We start from the raw sequence: 12,668 nt of genomic DNA, 5'->3' as shown, positions 1-12,668 counted from the left end.
CATGTCTAGAGGACAGAGAAGCTACTGGAAACAATTGACCAGCTGTACCTGGAATATGCCAAACGAGCTGCCCCTTTCAATAACTGGATGGAAGGGGCCATGGAGGACCTGCAGGACACGTTCATTGTTCACACCATTGAGGAGATCCAGGTACAGAACAGTCATTTGCACCAGTCAGGCTGGGACAGAAAGAAGTCAAGGGGTCTCCTGGATTTTTAGTGGTGCTGAATTTGTAGGACATGTTTTGGAGCTTCTGCCCTAGTGAGTGAGCCTCAGCAAGAAAAACAAAAAGGAGTCTGTTTTTCATTGATTTCAGGGTCTTGTGTTTTGGTTGTGTTTTTTTTTAATCCATATTAGCAAGGCTCATTTGGTCCTCTGTGACAGGATGTGCCATGATGGCAGTTGATGAGCTGCCAGATGGCTTTCAGTACTGAGCACAATAAAATTGAGAACTCTTCACTTTGGTGGTTGATTACCATTTGAAGTTAAAGTCTTCTTGCCTCCTGCAAGACAACAGAGACAGTTTCTCAGTTTGCCCCCTTTTGAAAGGGTGTTATGAAAGCAACTTGAGGTATCTACAAGGAATTTTCAGATCTTTGAGAGCAGGAATTACTCTTCCCTGGATTGCAGTGGGGACTTCTATTCCTCCTACTTGATGGTCATATTGAAAGAATCCAAATCAGCTCTTTTCAGCAATGTCTGACAGCAACGTGGCCTTCAGTGAGGCAGGGAATGGGAGACCAACAGGGGACACTATGCAGGCAGTGGGGCAGAAAGCGGGGGGTGAAATAGCCTTAGCCTGGTATCAGCTCTGTTACTGAGCTGCTACTTGTTTTTTCCACCCTTCCCTCCTGAACAAAGGGGTTCATTAAGTCTTTATAATGCAGAACAAATCTGAACAGCATTTAAACACTTCCATAATCTCTTTGTGACTGTTTGCAGTATTTTTCCCAGCCCCTCAGACTTGCATTACATCTCTATGGCCACTGCAGCAGCTGCAAAGTAATGAGTCACCACGTAAGGAAGCAATTTTACAAAAGTAGTTACAGTGTGTGTGTTGTAAGAGTGGTCAGTCATGTGGTTTACTTTCATTCCCTCTTCTGTCCACATTGTTCCCTCGATTGTCCCTACACATACTACTCTGTCCCCCATTCATTTTGCTGCATCTTTCCCTGCATTTGCTTCCCTAGTCTTGATCTTCCAGGCTTCTGGGATGGAGTACCTTAAAGGCCTGTAGAAGCAGTGAGAGATGAGCCAGGACCAACTGGCTTGTCAGCTGTCCACAAACTACCAGTGAGCATGCCCCACCGTCGGTCCTTGGAGCACAGTCTGGGCACTGCAGCAAGACGTGGAACAGAAAGGGCCTGTTGTGTTCAGGGAGAAGGAGCTGTATTTGAGCAGCAGGAGCATATGTTGCCTGTGCCAGTTTGTTGTTGGCTGGAAGACCTTCACCTGCTTCTCACTGACTCTGATCAGACTGAATCTGACTCTTAATATTCATCTGGAGTTATCTTGGGTGTCGAACTAGTATATACCTACTTAGAGAAGAAAAACATAGTGCATTTATACTAGTAAGTCATGACTGCTTTAAGGTAATGCTAGTAGTCAGATCTTCTTCGCAAAGGGGCTGGCAGGCAGTCACTGAGCAGTGTTGGAGAAATAGTTCCCCCTCAATTATGAGCCAGAATTATTCCACCGCTTTTTGGGATGTGATCTCTGTCACTGGTCAACATGGGACAAAAACAGAGGGAAAAGAAGACTTCACATCATCTAACTACTTAAAACAGCCTGTTTAGTGATGCTCAGAGAACCTGTATTAGAGTAGCCTGCTTTGTATCCTGGGAGTATGTAAGCTTTTACAGTCACTTGTGCAGGGATACGTTTGCTGAAGAGGCTATTTGGTGACTAATGCTCTTACCCTCTCTTTGCTGCTCCTTCCTTCTGCAGGGATTGACCACAGCCCACGAACAGTTCAAAGCCACTTTGCCAGATGCCGACAAGGAGCGACAGGCTATTTTGGGAATCCACAATGAAGTCTCAAAGATTGTCCAGACATACCATGTCAACATGGCAGGAACAAATCCTTACACTACAATCACCCCACATGAGATCAATGGCAAATGGGAACATGTGAGTTCTTTACAACCTTGACAGTTAGTGCAGGAGGATGCTGCTGCTCAATCACTGGGGCCCCGGGAAGTGGATTATTTACTTTTCAGTTACTGTGTCATGCTTACTGCTGAGATTTTTTTTTGTTTTTGGTCACTTGTTTCTGACTCAATTGCCATGTGCTTGGAAAGTGATCTTTCACATAAATGCCTAAGGGGTGTCAGATCCCTTTTACTTGCTATTTTTATAATGCAAGATGCTGAATTAAAAGCTTTGAGGTTTTCAGTCGCCAGCTGACCTGTCAAGCAAGTAAGTATGGCATGTGAGTCAGTATCCTTTTTCACTGATCAACCCTTCGGATGTTTTATCTCCGTAGCCAAGTGGCCTTCCCTTGCTGTAATCCTAAAAGAGCAGCTACTCTTCATACCAGCTGTGCTGATGATTTTTGCTACCAAATGAGATCACCAAAGTGAGATCTGAGCAGGGTCCTGCAATTCAGTTAACAGGAGCCACCAAAAACCCACGTAGTGAATGGAAGCTACTTCTGGTGTTCCATGGCCTGAGATGAGTTTGCAGCATGCATCCTATAGCAGATAGGATTCACATTCCATGAGCCTTCCCACTGTGTCCTAAACCATATGACTGCTTGTTTTCAGTGCAAACACCCGCTCCTCCCTTCTTTGCGGCAATTTCTGCATACACTCTACATGTGTGTTTCTACATATAAACTGTGCGCTTTGTCACTCTTTGCTGCAGGTGCGGCAACTGGTTCCCAGAAGGGATCAAGCCCTAATGGAAGAACATGCTCGCCAGCAGCAAAATGAACGGCTTCGTAAACAGTTTGGTGCACAGGCCAACGTCATTGGACCCTGGATCCAGACCAAGATGGAGGTAGGGCTTTGCACAGTTTGAAACAGTCTGTTTTCCTCTGTGATCTTCACTGATCTTCTTATCCTTGGTCTTTCTTGACCACTGGTAATGGTCATTCTTCCTTCAGCAAGAGAAACTTTCATAGAAAATATGGCGAATATTGGAGAATCCCAAGACTGATATTGGTTACTGAAGGGCTTGTACATTTCTTCCTTAATGCTTTAGTACAGAGATAAAAAACATGACTTAAAATGGGGAATACTGGTATTTTCATAGAGTTTTGTTTATATGCAGCAAGCTAAAGACCCTACATCAGAAACATTTTATGTAATTGCTTTCACAGCAATGGTCTTGATATGCATGAAAAAATAAATACAATTAGCATACCAAACATCAGTAGAGGAGACATTTTTACGGAAAATCTTCTCTCTTTAGGTAAGATTTGAGTTAAAGTAATTGGAGTTGGTGAAATGGAAAACTGTGAAGCTATTGCTGATGGCAGGAGCTGTAAAGAAGCGAGCAATTACAGAAATATGTCTGTATGAAGGGACTAAGACAGTGGTAGACAGTACATCAGAAAAAGATCCAGCTTGGTACATTACTAGCTTATGGTCTATAGTTTCCTTTTTTTTTTTTTTGTATCCTTGTATTAGACACATCTCCTGATTCACCTCACATGGAAAATGTTCAGGGCTCTGCTAAAATTTTTGCTAACACTGTCTCAGCTCATTTAAAGTAACTGCTCCATGAGATTTTTTTTTTTTTTTTTAAAGTCATCATCCTGCATGAGCATGAAATAGCTGCAATAAATGTCAAGCATGTTGAGACTTGTCCTTCCAATGAGGTCTAACTCCTTTGGTTTTGCTAATGCAGGAGATTGGCCGCATTTCAATAGAGATGCATGGGACCCTGGAGGACCAGCTCAACCACTTGCGGCAGTATGAGAAGAGCATTGTGAATTACAAACCAAAGATTGACCAGTTGGAAGGAGACCACCAACAGATCCAGGAAGCACTTATCTTTGACAACAAGCACACCAACTATACCATGGAGGTAACAGTTTTGGCAGCAGATCAGATAGCCTCATCTGCTGTGGCTGGTTAACGTCAGCCACATCTAACTCTGGCAACACGTTGTGGTTCTCAGGAAAATGCAGAGCTTGACAATGTGGCCAAGCGTGCAACAACATGTCACTGAAATTCTTTTTTGCCTTGCTGTACTTCATGCCAACCCATTCCAATGCACTTCCAAATATAGACAGTAGAAATAACCTGAATGAGATCAACAGTATTGCTTGAAAAATCGGCTGGTTTCATTTCTCCTGCCATTAGACTGTGGCAGCCTGTTAGCTGGGATTAGAAAGACCAGAGGAGTGCTGGTGATTTTGAACTGCCAAAGCCTGATAGAAGAAAAGAGTCCAACAAAAGCTTTTTAAAATCAGAGTCTGGCTTTCTGTTGACATGAGGTTTCTTGGAAGCAATCTGAGTTCGACGTGGGTCCAGCAGAACACAGACAGGCTTTGAAACTTGTCTTTTGGTTTCTGGCCAGAGCTCCATTAAGCAACAGCAGAGTCTGTGGAGCACCAGTGTCTTCCAAGGACTGTGGTTTGTTTATTTTCTTGGTAAGGGCAGTTTTCTGCCCAACTAAGTCCTAGAAGCACTGGGTTTGATTATCTTTTGTGTTAAAGGCCCCTAATATTTTGCCCTGACAAGACAAAGGAACTTTGCAACAGGATCAAGATTTTCTTAAGATCAGGAATTGGCCTCCTCAATATTTTTTCAGTCAAAATTCAGATTTTAAACACCTGATTTGCCTATACTGCAGATGAGAAGGAAGTTTTTCTGAACAAATGGACTTCTAGTGACTTGGCCACCAGGATCATTTAATTTGTAACAAGTAGCTCATTCAAGCCACTGGCTTCAGAGGCAGAAGAGCTACTTTTCAATTTAAAAATTGTCCTGTCCTCTTTTTTCAGCATATCCGAGTTGGGTGGGAGCAGTTACTAACAACAATTGCTAGAACCATCAACGAAGTGGAAAATCAGATTCTGACCCGTGATGCCAAAGGAATCAGCCAGGAACAGATGAATGAGTTCCGAGCTTCTTTCAACCATTTTGACAGGGTAAGTCAGTGCTGGCTGCAGCAAAAACAAGCAGTCGCTACGATAAAACTAGATCAATAGAAGACATTTCATTCTTAAAGACACCACTCCGGTGGAGCAGTCATTCCTGTGAAGACTGCTAAGTGATCATTAGGCTGGGAGAAGAAATACACCTTCACAGGAAACTGCTAAGTTTCTTGATAAAGCTAAAGTATGGAAAAATTTGAAGGCTTGTTTAGGAAATCAGACTTTTGCCCCATCTTCTCCAGAGAGCAAATTATCTTGATTTATACAATTCTTTGGAGCAGCTGTCCTCTACTCTGATATACCCTCACATAAACCTGAATTGAAGAAACCAGTATTGCTCTTATATGGAGCGAACAGAATGATCTATACACACCACAGCATTGCACTAAACTCTGACATAAAGCCTGCCTTGCCTTACTGTGGGAATACATGCCAAGGCACTAATAAGTGCAATAAGAAAGGAATTTCTTAAAGGAAGTTCTCCTCCCCTCAATTTGCCAGCCTGTCTGCAGCTCTTCCTTCTACAAACTGAATCACAAAGGTGTCATACAGGGAAGCAGAGACAGCAGCCCAAGCCTGAAAGCAGCTCTATTATCAACCCCTTCAATGTCATCTGGAAACCCGTGAGCAGCCTGCAGAGACACTAAGTCGGTGATGCTGGTGGCTCTCCACCACTTGCTGCAGCAGCCACACTGTTTGAAAGGTCTGCAGGCAAAAGGGCTGTAAGCCTGCCCTCAGAGATCAGCAACACTTTGAGGCTATTTCAGCCCTTCTCTATCTGCCTGAGAGAAACAAAACCCATTACTTTTCTTAGCACTCCGAATGATAATGCAGAGAGAATGTGAGTTTCCCATCTTCAACTGTGTATTTGATTTATGAAGGCTTAATGCTGACTTTAAAAGCTGTTTTTTTGAGAAAAGTCACTTGGAGTTGGCCCCACCATCCTGTCTGTAGCTTCCTTGATCTGGCCAGAGATGGTGGCGGCAGGCAGGGGCTCTTCAGTGCTTGGGGGTTGTCTTGAGGTAAAGTTCTGCAAGGTGGATGGGATTCTCAGTTTCTATGGTAGCTCGTGTACAGTTTGATGGGTACATCCAAACACCGGGGAAGCGAGCAAAGGGAAGAGCAGCTGCCAAGCCGTGTTGAGCTGCGCTTTACAGCAATGCTGTTTGCAGAGCTGAGCACTTGAAATAGGCTTAGCAGTCAAAGCTCCACCTCATGCGCAGGTCTTAAATACAGCCATAACACTGCTCCCCTGAGCTTCAGCTGGTTTTCCTAGTCTGTTCCTGGGATGCCCTGACAGCTAAGCTTCCTTGGGTGTGTTGCCAAACATATGTGCCCTCACCTACTCCCTTAGTGAGATGTTTGACTAGAAGATTAAGGCAATGCTTCCCACTGCCTCTGCCTGCTTACCTGCACTCCAGGTTACTAGTAAAGCACAGGGCTTCTGGCACCATGGATAACAAGCAGTGATGCAAGTAATTCACTTGGGAGATGGAAATCTTGAGGCTTCTGAGCATTGACTGTTTTTGTCATTCAAATGCTCTCAAGATGTGATGAGCGCTCTGAGAAGGAACTGTTCCAAGAGCATTTTTAGCACATCCTGAAATGTCATTGTGATATCTAATGTTGTGCACTTTTTATTTTTCTTCCCTGTCTTTCTATCTGCATGTCATTCTTCCTCTCCCTCTCTCCTCACCCACTGCATGGTGCACCTGTTTGTTGTCCTTCCACCTCCCTTTGATCTCCTCTGTGTCTCCCTTCCTTCTGCCCCACACCATCACCCCACTGGCACTGCATGTCCTGCTGCCTCGCACACCGCATAACCAGGACCACTCCGGCACACTTGGCCCTGAGGAATTCAAAGCCTGTCTCATCAGCTTGGGTTACGATATTGGAAACGATGCACAGGTACTGAATGCTAATGGTGAACACAGACAGATGTTAAAGTGTGAAAAAATAACAGTTTTTTCCTTTCTTTTCTTGTTTGTCTTAATCCATCTGTCGTTGCTGTTCTTGTGTTTGACTATATATACATCACTTTCCTATACTACTTCCTCTCTAAATGTGCTTTGGTATCCTTTCTTAATTCCCTAATTGTTTGTCTTGGGAGAATTTCTTTTATGTCTTCAAACTATTCTATTTACTTCTGTGTCACTTAATGCTCCTTTTTTTATTCATTCCTCAATCTGTCTCACTTGATATCTTCTTTCATTTTTTTCATCATCAATATGTTTCGTGTGTGTAAACTGTTCCATGTCCAAAACCACCTTTGCTTCTTCATGATTTCGTATATTACCTTTCCTCTATTGTTCTTCATTGTCCTTTATATCCTTCCGTCCATCTCTTCCCTGCTGAAAATCATTCTTTGTAATGTCTCCTGTGGGTTCATTTCTCCCTGGATTGGTCTCCCTTTTTTTTCTTGGCTTTTTCCATCTTTGCGTCAATCCCTGTAGAAGAAGACTGGTATGATGGATTGTGAAGATTTCCGAGCCTGCCTTATCTCCATGGGTTACACTATGGTAATGTAGAACCCTCTGTCACTCCTGTTCAAAGTGATTCTTGTAGGCACCTTCAAAAATAAAGAGAGAATGTGTCATGAATCAAGGTAAATACAGCCGTATTTTCCAGAATTTATCATCAATGGATGTTAAATCTAGTATTAGTTGTACATGTAAAATTCTTGTCTCACAGCGGTAGCTGAAGATAAAAAATGGAAATAATTGTCTAATTCCTATTTATTTCAAATAAGAATTACATTTATCAAACAATGTAGCTACAAGTGGAAGAAACAATAAACCTGCTTGTGTTGGTACCTGCACTCTGCACAGCACACAACCTCCCAGCCCTAACTATCAGTGGAGCTCATCTGGAAGTAGATACAACCTGATTTCTGAATACACTCCAATACTGTTCCTCTCATTCCTGCCATTTGTTTAACATCTCTCTTCTTGTACATGTAAGTTCAAGTTCCAGTCATACTCCCTGTAGCTTTTCTCATACCAGAGTTACCTACACATTCAGAACAGGAACATGTGGCACCTTGAGAGGCACAATAACTAACAGGAAGAACTTCACCAAAGACTGATGGTCATCAAAGGGCAGAAGAGCATAGTGCAGAAACATTCCGCTATGCTCTCAGTACCTCTGCTCCTGATGTCAGGCAAAGCAGTGTTCATTCATCTTATCAGCCCAGCATAAATACAGACTCTTCAGTGTAGCGTGCCAAGCCACAGTAACATTTGATTAGATACCTTAATTACTCTTGAAGGTAGACTGTTCTAGATGTGTTAGAAGAGCCTGTTCCCAGGAGAAGACTCAGGTCTGCTCTCGTCCTTACCTGAGGAAGAAGGAGTCCCAGAGAGGAGAACAGATGATCTTCTGTTTATATGAAAAAAAAAAAAAGGGGGGGGCCATAAAACTAGACTACAGGGTTTTGGCTTCTGCAGCAAACTTCTCTGTAGGATCTTCCCTGTAAATACTTCTTCCCTAGCCCACTCCGGTTATGTAAGTCCTTCTTTCCAAAGCCTGTCTTGTTAAGATGAACCAGATACTGTTTAAGACCCCAGAGACATTTCTTCTGGTGGTTTCTGTTCTGGCAGCTGAAGAGAACTGTAAAAGTTCTCTTTTAGTAAATGAAAGTAAAAGTATTTGAGGAATGCAGATCTTCAAATATTGATACAGACATCTAGCACAACATGTATTAAAGAGAAATTTGTGTCTTCCCTTGAAGTCTGTGTGATATTGTTCCCTGATAGGAGCATTGTCCTAGAGCTAGGTGGAGCTGGATGTTGACCTAGGGCACAGCTGAGAATATTTTATTCCAAAGGACAAATGAGTGGGAAGTGTTTGTACATAGCAGCAAGCTAAAAAAGAATATCCTGATAAAAACAACAGAAGCGGTTTCCATTTGGCTTTGTTTTTCTAGCTGCAAGATATGCTGCTGAACAGTTTCTCCCCGCTTTCATACCACTGCTGCCCAAATGTCCAGGCTTATGTGATGCTCTTGTCCTCCAGGGAGAGGCCGAGTTTGCCCGCATCATGAGCATTGTTGACCCTAACCGCTTGGGTGTAGTGACGTTCCAGGCCTTCATCGACTTCATGTCCCGGGAAACAGCAGATACAGATACTGCTGACCAGGTTATGGCTTCCTTCAAGATCCTGGCTGGAGATAAGGTGAGGCTCCACACCTTCCTTTCCTGCATCTGCATTGCTCCTGCTTTCCTTTTGCTCTCTTGTGGCCAGGAGAAAGTGTTGAGGGAAGCACTCTCTAGTGTGGAGGAGATTTTGACAGGAACACTGTGCGATGCAGGGGAGTGCAAGGCTAAAGTGTGGGTTAATGAGCAGCCTGCCAAGGCACTTGAAAGTCCCTTTCAGCTGTCAGTCAGAACTATGCTGCCCACTCATGCTTTAAATATTTAATTAAGGGCTTTCTTGCAATTTGTTATTTTAAAATGTACTAACAAATTCAACAGATGGTTCTTGATTAGTCTTGACAAACTATTAATTGCTGACAGCTGTAAACTTGAGATGATCTCTGTCAGGTATACATGTGTCACTATCAGTTGTTATACAATCAATAGTAGATTTTCATTGAGGATATGCTGTATCTCCAATAAGAGCATCTTTTAATCATAGAAATTGGTTGAAAGTAGGAAAACTCATAGGTTGATAGTAAAAGTATTCATTTTCTAAATTTGCTGCATCAGTGGAACCAGCTGATAAAAAAATTATGTAATCTTATTTTTCTTATATAACAAGGCCGACTAATCTTTTACGTAATTGAAAAATAATATGTACATGTAATATTAATATATCTCTCTGTTTGCTAATGATTTTATTGATCTCACTTGAAATGTGGGATACCATTACTCGGATAGTAATGAGTTACCCTTAAAATTCAGTACTGATTTCCATGTTTCACTAATAAACTTTTCTGTGATATAGAAACACATGATATCCATCCTTTAGGCATCTGCCAGACTGAAACCAGACCTATTGTCTTTCAAGGCTTGAAAATTCCAGATTATTCAGATAAGCTAATCGCTGTATAAATAGGTACTTTTGGATACAGTATTACTTATTAACTTGTTTACTCTGTACAGTACATTAAATATACTTGTCAGTGTTTAATGCACTCTAGTGACTATCACATGAATCAGACTGTATTTCATTATGAAGAAAAATGCCTCTTACTCACTCCAGTCATTAAACTGAAAGGCGGGGAGTGGGGAAAGAATAAAAAGTCACAGGAAAGAGAGAGAGATGGTGTGAAACATGAACCATTATTCAGGCAACTGCAAATGCCCGTGAGTCAGTCAGCTAAAGACAACATGCTGGTTAGCAAACAGGCAGTTACTGTTACCTACTTCATGGAATGAAGCCAAGCTACCCCACCTCAGCTCAGTGAGCCTTCAGAAGCCAAATTTACAGAAGTTTTGTTTGCTTATTAAAAATGTCTGTGTGAAAGGCAAGGATTGTTGGGGGAACTGTGGAAGCAATACAAAGTGTTTGTTTATCTGCTGCCTGCATTGGTGCCACCATCCAGAGCTAGTGGGGATGGCTCCCATCCTTGCTCTGAATAGAGGGAACGCAAGGCCAACTGTACCATGGGCTGCATCAAAAGGAGCGTGGCCAGCAAGTCAAGGAAGGTGATTCTGCCCCTCTGCTCTGCTCTGGTGAGACCCCACCTGGAGTCCTGTGTCCAGCCCTGGAGCCTTCAGCTCCAGCAGAAACACTTGGACCTGTTGGAGAGGGGCCAGAGGAGGCCACAAAGATGATCAGAGGGCTGGAACAGCTCTGCTGTGAGAACAGGCTGAGAGAGTTGGGGTTGTTCAGCCTGGAGAAGACTCCAGGGAGACCGTATTGCAGCCTTTCAGTACTTTAAAGGGCCCTATGGGAAAGATGCGGACAGACGTTTTATCAGGGCCTGTAGCAACAGGACAAGGGGTAATGGTTTAAAACTGAAAGAGGGGAGATTCAGGCTAAATGTGAGGAAGCAATTTTTTACAGTGAGGTTGGTGAAACACTGGCACAGGTTGCCCAGAGAGGTGGTGGATGCCCCATCCCTGGAGACATTCAAGGCCAGGCTGGACAGGGCTCTGAGCAACCTGATCTGGTTGAAGATGTCCCTGTTCATTGCAGGGAGTTGAACTAGATGATTTTGAGGGTCCCTTCCAACCCAAGCCATTCTATGATTCTAACTCCCAAGCAGCATAAGCATCTGTTACCTCTTGCCAGTAAGGGACAGTATTGAAATGACATTTCTACTTCCTCCCATTTGCTTTCAGCAGGAACTCCACAGTCTTACACCAACACCTTACTTACCTCCAGGTCTTTTCTTCAGGCATGCCAGCATCTCTCCTGTGAAAACCATCTTTCTCTCTCTGTTGTAAAAACTATTTTCTTGGACAAATGGTAGGGAGAGTGACTGCATTTCCTCCCGGGGTGTGTGTGCAGAAACCTCCACACGTGGGTGTGCAGTGCTAGTCTAGTTGTTGGAGTCCTGTCCCTGACGGTTGTCTGCAGCACTGGAGGGGCAGGGGGTTGTTGTCGCTCTATGGAAGGTCAGTTTTCTGAAAGTAACAATCACCTTATCGTTTGTCCTCATTGCAGAACTACATCACTGTGGATGAATTACGACGGGAACTGCCTCCTGACCAAGCTGAATATTGCATTGCTAGAATGGCACCCTACAATGGCCGTGACGCTGTACCCGGTGCCCTGGACTACATGTCCTTCTCCACGGCACTCTATGGCGAAAGTGACCTTTAACTTTTTTCTGTCCCACCACACGCTCCCTCCCCTCTCCCCCGTCCAACACACCCTTCTTTCTCTTTGCAAAGCAGCCTCTGCTCCGCTCTTTTTTGTGTTTCCCTGTTTTGCTTCAGATAACAGATCACATTTTTTAAGTGGGGAGGAGGACATTGACATGGCACCACCTACCTTGCCCTTGAAGTGACAGTTTACAAAATTATTTTGTGCAAAATAGCTACGTTTTAAAAAGAACAGACATATTTTATTATAGAAAAAGGTATTTTTCTCCACCAGATTGAAACTTAAAAGGAAAATATTAAAATATTGCACCAAATATTTTTTGTTGTGACATAGAAAGTCAAGCACAATGTTACATTCCATCCTTTCCAAAAGAACCAAACAACAACAAGATGCCACTTGTTCTGTTAACTTTTACATTTGTGTATGTCTCTTACCACATTTATCTTGGGAGGGGGGAAGGCACACAAGTGCATGTGTTTGCTGGTTCACTCATTTCATGAAAATATTTTATGATAAACTTTTGAAATTGCTGTGTTTTCTAGGGAAAAAAATAATGTACACAGCTCATGTTTTCATATTTAATTAAAAATACAATATGCCTCCTATGTTTATCAGTGCACAACTTTTTTTGTTGCTGAGAGTTGTCTGGTTTCAGAACATGAAGCTTGAGAGCTGATAACTTTGATATTGCTTGTCACAAACCATATTAAAAATTTCTTGTGATAACAACTCTAGACTTTATTCATTTGTATAGTAAAATTTTTTAAACCTATTTAGTTAAAACAAC

The 12,668-nt window shown here is 42.8% G+C and overlaps 1 protein-coding gene across 2 annotated transcripts in view; it reads left to right on the top strand.

Annotated features, from left to right (window-relative positions):
• ACTN1 (actinin alpha 1) overlaps positions 1 to 12,358 on the top strand; it is a 47,516-nt gene extending 35,158 nt beyond the window's left edge. The window contains exons 13-20 of one of the 2 annotated variants that reach the window (XM_080345435.1): positions 10 to 150; positions 1,948 to 2,130; positions 2,866 to 3,000; positions 3,853 to 4,032; positions 4,955 to 5,101; positions 7,561 to 7,626; positions 9,122 to 9,280; positions 11,720 to 12,358. In XM_080345435.1, the coding sequence (XP_080201561.1) occupies positions 10 to 150; positions 1,948 to 2,130; positions 2,866 to 3,000; positions 3,853 to 4,032; positions 4,955 to 5,101; positions 7,561 to 7,626; positions 9,122 to 9,280; positions 11,720 to 11,878 (1,170 nt within the window). In that variant the 3' untranslated portion in view covers positions 11,879 to 12,358. Of the gene's footprint in view, positions 1 to 9; positions 151 to 1,947; positions 2,131 to 2,865; positions 3,001 to 3,852; positions 4,033 to 4,954; positions 5,102 to 6,934; positions 7,016 to 7,560; positions 7,627 to 9,121; positions 9,281 to 11,719 lie in introns of both variants that reach the window. The other variant, XM_080345434.1, reaches the window with a different exon arrangement.
• Positions 12,359 to 12,668: the final 310 nt, after the last annotated feature.

This window comes from Nesoenas mayeri, assembly GCF_963082525.1.
Source record: "Nesoenas mayeri genome assembly, chromosome: 5".
Classification (NCBI taxonomy): Eukaryota; Metazoa; Chordata; class Aves; order Columbiformes; family Columbidae; genus Nesoenas; species Nesoenas mayeri.
Note: the sequence above shows the minus strand (reverse complement) of the source record. Positions and strands in the feature narration are given on the sequence as shown.